The sequence below is a fragment of the Haemorhous mexicanus genome, chromosome 28 (assembly GCF_027477595.1).
Source record: "Haemorhous mexicanus isolate bHaeMex1 chromosome 28, bHaeMex1.pri, whole genome shotgun sequence".
Taxonomy (NCBI): domain Eukaryota; kingdom Metazoa; phylum Chordata; class Aves; order Passeriformes; family Fringillidae; genus Haemorhous; species Haemorhous mexicanus.
In genome coordinates, this window is record NC_082368.1 from 3,911,844 (window position 1) to 3,919,282 (window position 7,439).

A 7,439-nucleotide genomic window follows, 5' to 3' on the forward strand; every position below is an offset into this window, starting at 1 on the left:
CAGGCCAGAGCTTTCCTTCCATTCTCTTTATTTCTCATTCCCTCCAAATTCTGTGGAACTGCTCAGAAGTGTTTTGGAGGAAGGAAGTAACAAAAGTTTTTGAAAATCCATCTTGGATAATAGAGGACCTGAAAATTTTAGAAATAACATTTTCATGACTCTCAAAGACCAGAAGACTAAGTGATTGTCTTTCTTCTCTTTGCTTCTCTCTTTCAGTAGCAATCAAAGGACTCAGTGTGTAATCAGACACTTGTTTCTGCTCACTCCCCAGGTACTCAGGGATGTCACTGCTTTTCTCTGCTACAGGTACAGCCATGGCAGCTTCAGGAGGATTCTTGTGTCTGTAGAAAACCAGACTCTCAGACACAGCACGTTCTCTGTTAGCCCAAAAGGAACTAAGAGAAAAGACAAAAAGAGTGAAAACTTCCTTTCTGAAAGAAGACATTTTCTCAAGGGGAATGAGGGAAGCAGAGGGGTGGGAACGTGAAGGTCCACACACATTGTTCACCATTTGGGCTCCTTACAAGCTCTGTTATCAGGCTGAATCACTCTGTTAAAACAAGGCTTTGTGTGACTCCGCTCTGACCGCGGCGCTGGCCGCAGTGGGTGCGCTCCTAACCCCTTTGTTTCCACGTAGGTAAACTCTAAGCAGGTTTAGGAACGCTCCCCTCGGCAGGGAGACGCCTCCTCCAAATCCCACCTTTTGCTTCAAGCGGCAGAGGTCCGGGGGAGGGGATCGCAGCCCGCGTGTGGAGGTACAGGGAGGAAACAGCCCACTCCACAGCCACTGACCAATAAGGGGAACCGCCGTGTTGGCAGAAGGCTTAGGGCTGATAAATTCCATGGGGCTCAGATAACACATTCTGGAGACAACTCCCATTGTCACCGGCATAAAAGCGGTGCGGTGGGGGAGCAGGGCACTCTCCTGCCTGGGGATCACGAATCGCTGAGGTGCAGCTTAGGTTGGGTCCTTGCTCTTCCTCCCCATGGCCACTTACAGCTTCAGGCAAACCAGCTCCTCCGTGGTGGGAGGCCCCGGCGCCTCCTCCCTCCGCTTCGGTGGCAGCTTCAGGGCCCCCAGCATCCACGGGGGGTCTGGTGGCAGAGGTGTGTCCGTGTCCTCTGCCAGGTTTGTCTCCTCTGGCCTGGGAAGCGGCCTGGCGGGGGGCTATGGTGGAGGCAGCTTCAGCAGCAGCTTTAGCTATGGGGGTGGCCTGGGGGGTGATGGGCTCCTCTCGGGAAATGAAAAGGCGACCATGCAGAGCCTGAACGACCGCCTGGCCTCCTACCTGGAGAAAGTGCGAGCGCTCGAAGAGGCAAACTCTGACCTCGAGACCAAAATCCGAAACTGGTACCAAAAACAAGGACCAAGCCCAGCTCGGGACTACAGTCCTTATTTCAAGACTATTGAAGACCTTCGAGACAAGGTAGGTGTTAATATTTATCAAAAGTCATCTTAGATTTCCACTACAAAGGAAGGACGAAAACCCAAAACCATCCTTAGGGAACCCCTAGAAAGCATTAAATGTCATGGGAGGGAGAGGGAGATGAGATGGAAATGCAAGGAATGGGTGGGGGGGTTAAAGTAAATGTCAATATGGAATTATCTACTTTTTTTAATGCTAGCCAAGAGGAGGTACAAACCAGTCAGTGGGGGATGCCCAAGTACTGAAATCTGATAATGTTTGCTTTTAACAAAGCATATATGCTGGTCATGCACACACATATGTCCAGTTAATGTATGTATGGCCATATATAAACTGATATGTAATGAAAGCCAAGCTGTGACAGCAACCCGCCTGTCTCTGCAACCTCTCATCTGCCATAGAGCTTGAAAACCCTCAGAAGCCCAGACACACTGCTTTAACAATGAAAATAAAAACAGGTTTAGAGTAATTTCTTTTTCACATTTCCTATACTTAACCTTGGAATTAAGTGAACTGAAACATTTGGCGTAGGAAGAAAGGAAACAGCAGACATGAAGTAATCAATCCCATATATAAATGCAGGATTTGCCCCAAGAGCCCATGGGTACCTGATAACAGATTGCTGAGGTGATACACACCCTGCATAACACAGGGAGTAGCTGATTAACTATGTAAATAAAAGAAAGAAAACTTGAGGTTTAGTTTTCTGAGTTCAGCCTGGAGTTCATGACCGCTCCCACGCAGGTTGCTTCTCCTTGCTGCAACCCATCCACATTTGCTCCTGATTTAGAATCTGAGCTCTGCTGATGGCAGAACTGGCAATGGGATTTCCTCCTCTTAGTATTATTTTCCCTCCTTTCTTTTGCTCCCCTTAGTTAGGGGTGGAAAACCATACAGCTGGTCTGTGGATGACCTTTTGAGTTTTAGAAGTGGCAGGTGTAGAAGACATGCTTTCCAGGTAAAACTGAACAGAGATTTTCTTTAAATAAAATTTCCTTCAGAGACTTTCATGATACATTAAAATAATCAATAAACACTATCCTGGGTATTCTAGGAAGTAAAAATGTGATCAAAGATGGTCTCTCAAAATCATCTCCCTCTCAGCCAGCACGTAGTTTTTTCTTACTGTGGAGCTTCTACCTAAATTGGCTTTCACTTCATACACTGGACGTGAGGATGTGTCCAAAACAGAATCCTGACAGAAATATGTGATAAATCTGTGTGACATCTGTTACTGTAGATCATTGATCCTTCCCTACACCTCTATTTGCTGTAGCTACAGGTGAAATAGACTCTTCACTCTTATCTGCACAGCAGGGAAGCTGATAACAATTGTTTCAGCCTCAGTAATGAGCTCTCATTGTTTGCAGATCCTTGATGCCACCATTGATAACGCCAGGATTGTGCTGCAGATTGACAATGCCAGGCTGGCTGCTGATGACTTCAAAACCAAGTGAGTAATTTCTGAGAGGGAAAAGATCTCATGAGTAGGCAGAAATCCTTGTTGAGGCAAGGGCAGTGAAATAGGAATGGAATGCCCCTAAAACTCCTGTATGAATATTGGTTTGATCCTGTGCAAGCAGTTCAACCCTTCAGGTCTTTGCTAAAAACACCACTAAAAATTTTGCATAATGTGGAATATGTGGAGAAAGGTTTAATGCTCAATGACATTTGGTACACCATAAATCCTCCAAACCCAGATACTTTCATACTGTGCGTCTTGTGGGCTGGGTGATCACTGAACCTGAATGAGTTTGTTTTGCTTTTTTAAGGTTTGAGACTGAGCAAGGTCTGCGCATGAGCGTGGAGGCCGACATCAACGGCCTGCGCCGGGTCCTGGATGAGCTGACCCTGTCCAGAGCCGACCTGGAGCTGCAGATCGAGGGATTAAAGGAGGAACTGGCCTACCTAAAGAAAAACCACGAAGAGGTAAACCCCAAGAAACACGTTTGAAAGTGGAACTAGAAAAACAGCCTGTGGAGATGTGGAGTCCCTCAGGATTGCCTTGGGCTCACCAACAGTGAGGGAAAGATTCCTGTGTAGACTGGGATCCCTCCTGCCAGTATCTCAGGGGAGTCAGTCAGCCTTAGCCCTTGAAGAAAGGACAGAAGGTTCACAATGTTTTCAGTTTACAATTGTACCCTCTTTTGTCTCCTCTGCCTTTCCCCACAGGAGCTGAGTGCCCTGAGAGGACAAGTAGCCGGTCAAGTCAGTGTTGAGCTGGACTCTGCTCCAGGCATTGACCTGTCCAAGATCCTGGCAGATATGAGGGACCAGTATGAGCAGATGGCTGAGAAGAACAGGAAGGATGCTGAGGCCTGGTTCCACAGCAAGGTAAAACCCCTCCATATTGTACAAATACTAACCAAAAAAATCCATGAAAGAAACAACTATTAAAACACACAGGAAAATGCTGTGACAGCCTTATGCCCCCCCATTTCTCACATGTGTTTTCCCTGTCTCAGACTGAAGAGCTGAACCGTGAGGTCGCTGTTAACACCGAACAGCTGCAGAGCAGCAAGTCCGAGGTCACTGACCTCAGACGCACCCTGCAAGGGCTGGAGATCGAGCTGCAGTCCCAGCTCAGCATGGTAGGTCAGAATTGGCACTGCCTGACAGCCCCCCACTGAGAAGGGCCCACATTTCCCTCCCCACACAAAGTGGGCCCACATTTCCCTCCCCACACAAAGTGGGCCCACATTTCCCTCCCCACACAAAGTGGGCCCACATTTCCCTCCCCACACAAAGTGGGCCCACATTTCCCTCCCCACACAAAGTCCTGCACTGGCAGTAACCTCTCCTGCCTGTGGTTTGCCCTGACAGAAAGCGGCGCTGGAGGGCACCTTGGCTGACACAGAAGCACGTTATGGGGCACAGCTGGCACAGATCCAGGGGCTGGTTGGCAGCATCGAGGCACAGCTGGCTGAGCTCCGGGCTGACATGGAGCGCCAGAACACCGAGTACAAGATCCTCATGGATATCAAGACTCGGCTGGAGCAAGAGATCTCTACGTACCGACAGCTCCTGGAAGGCCAGGAGTCCCAGTAAGAACCTTTTGCTCAGCCTCACGAGTCTGACCACATCATGGTGCACGTTTGCCACAGCACCTTGGTTAACACAGTACTCCTGGAGTTCTACAACTTCTAACAAACTAATTTTTCTGGAGCTAGAAATGTTACAGTTATTGTTTACATGAAGTGAGACCTCAAAGAGTTTCTAAACTGGAAAGGGAACTGACAAGCAGCACAGTAGATTAATTGCAGCTAACAGTTGAAGTGATCAGCTGTCTCACAGTCAGGAAAAGTGCAGTTAATAATGTTTTACAGAATATAAAAATTAATACCAAATTCCCATAAACTCCCTGTTACCAGGTAGAGAACTTTTACCCACCAGGAATCAGTGTGGGAGGAAATACTTGGAAGAGAAATGAAGGCAGTCACTGAGTGACTCCAACATGGCAGCACAGCTCAATCTCATCTCACACAGCCTCAAGGAGGAAAAAAATGAGGTTGAAGGGTTTTGATTTGCTCTGTTGCTTCTTTTCCATAATGTTTTTTCCTAATTCAGTTTAAAAATGTATTTCCTACCACAACTCCCTGTCCTTTGCTGAGAAGAAGCACAGGGAGATGGGCATCTCTTCCCTGACTGTACACTGTGTACCTGATTGATAGACAATTTGCTTTCATCAATCCTCATCTCATGCAGCAATTGATGTATTAACTCTCCTTTCAATTGTTCTCTTTGTTCCACAGGATGTTTGGCTCCCTTTCAGGAACTGCTGGTAAGAATCCTTTCTCTTTCAGGAGAAGTTTTATTTTCTAAAAACACATAACTGGTAGTTGTGTCTGTTCTAGAGACTGGGGTCTGCATAATTTGTCACAGAAAATAAAAAAGATGTCTCTGGTTAGAATGGGAAAAATTGCAGCAATTAAAATATGTCAGATATCAGAAAAACATCTCAGACTCTGATAAAGTAAAGCACAAAACACAATCATTTCCCCAGATGAAAGGACACGGGAATTGAAGCTTGGCCAGCTTGAGGGAATTGCAGGAACATGCCAGTAAAACCTGCCTTGAGCTGTTAGAGGTCAGCAGTGTCATAAAAGGGATGAGTCAAATCCAGGCGATGGAGAGGAAAAGTTCTGAGAGAAGGGAATGAGAGATGAGGCCCCAGCCAAGCTCAGTGCCCATCACAGAGTGGTCTGTGTGAGCTGGGCTTAAATTATTGCTGTTCTTTCTCTCCATGTTACTGCAGGCAAAAGAGACAAGCAATGAAGGTCCTTCAAAGGTCATCTGCAAACTGAGCAAAAGCAGACAACACATGTGGATTGAGATGGAGAAGTCACTCTGAACTGCTGAAAATGAGTCTTGAAGCACAGAAGGTTCTTGGCCACAGAAAGTTTAGGCAGATTCCTTCACTTAGTGATGATTAAGATGTAAATTGGGTCAGCTTTGCAATTATTTCTAGGTTTTGCATGTGTTGAATTGCTGCATCTACTCAAATAAAGATGATATTCTTGCAATCTTTGCTTCTTTGGAGTTACTGTGATATTTCACTGAAGTCTGGCTTTACTCAGGCAGGAATTAGCCAGACAGCCTCCCTGAGAGTGCTCACAGTGTGGGGAGCTTGGGCTCCATCCTGATTCTGCTGGCTCCTCTTGCTGGCAGCAGCTTGGAATAGAGAGGCAGTGGCATCCCCAGCTCCTCAGAGCGGGACACAAGAGACCTGGGTTTCTCACTATGATGCTGTGCACTCTGCAGAGCAGGGGCAGTGGGATGGGAAGTGGTTCTGGAGAGCAGCAGGAGCTGGGACATGTTTCATAGGGTAAAATACAAAGTAAAATACTGGCTCGTAGATAATTCCTGCAGGAGCACACTGGGGTGAGCTGCAGTTGGGAGAATTCACTTCCATTCCCCTTTCACAAAGAGCTTACAAACCATTAGCACCAATTTCAGCCCACTTACCTCCCATGCCATTGCAAGGATATTATCCTAGCTGAAATTCCAAGTGGAATCACTTTTAGTTCCAACACCCAGAAATCACTGATTTTATTTGCTACTGAACTGACAGCCAAGGAAACTTCAGGGATTGTGCTAAAAGCAAACCATGGCTCCAGCCCAACCAGCCCCTTCCCAGCTCCTGCTGTTACCAGAGGCACAGTTTGCTCCACAGCTGTCGGGGGATTGAAAACAGGGATATGCCCAGACTGAAAGTATCCCAACACTGCTCTCCCCCAGAGTGGATTACTTTGCAGTCTGTGATTCAGGGAGACATTATAAAATCCTTCAGCACTTCTGTCCTTGGCCCTGGGGAACATCCATGATCCCTTGTTCACAGCAGATTAATGGAGTGTACCCATGGCTTGGAGCACCCAAGCTCTGGACCTCCTCTCTCAAGGTGGGGCAATCCTCCTCAATGCAAAGGTGCTGGTGCTTGGGTTTGGTTGAGCAGTGACTCAGGTGACCTGTCAAGATCAGCTGTCACTGACACTGACGATCCCAGCTCAGCCTCTGGAATTAAGTATGTTGGCATTAAGCAGTGGCTTCGCTTTGACAAGGGAATACGGTGACAGGAGAGAAGAACAGTCAAAAAGACCCAGAGAAAGGGACAAGATGGGGAGATCAGGGGGAAAGATGGGCAGAATCAAAGGGAACAGTGGCTTGAGAGGCACACAGGGTGCAGGGGATCCTTCAGGAGCTCACTCATTTCTGTGGGGTTCACTTCTGGAAGAGCCAGGAGAAGATCTTGTGCATTCAGTACAGGCAGTAGCTGAGTGCAGACACATTAACACATGCTTTGTACCAAACTTATTCCCTACAACACCAAGACCTGGAAACCTCCCTACATGAACGAATAAACAGCTCCAGGTTTGTTTTTTAATCTTAACAAATCCCATTCCCTGAGAGAAATTTCTTGCGACAAAACCAGTCAGGGTGGGAGCTCACTGTTGCAGATTTCTGGTATTGTCCAGCTGCAAATGTGCAAGTCTGACAAGAAATTCTCATGCTCCA

The 7,439-nt window shown here is 47.1% G+C and overlaps 1 protein-coding gene across 1 annotated transcript; it reads left to right on the forward strand.

The window, feature by feature from the left end:
* Positions 1–801: 801 nt before the first annotated feature.
* LOC132339390 (keratin, type I cytoskeletal 19) lies at positions 802–5,950 on the forward strand. The gene is made up of 8 exons (XM_059869618.1): positions 802–1,427; positions 2,798–2,880; positions 3,200–3,356; positions 3,600–3,761; positions 3,893–4,018; positions 4,251–4,471; positions 5,180–5,208; positions 5,683–5,950. The coding sequence occupies exons 1-8, from the start codon at positions 987–989 to the stop codon at positions 5,700–5,702; spliced, it is 1,239 nt and encodes a 412-aa protein (XP_059725601.1). The 5' UTR covers positions 802–986; the 3' UTR covers positions 5,703–5,950.
* The last annotated feature ends 1,489 nt before the right edge of the window (positions 5,951–7,439 follow it).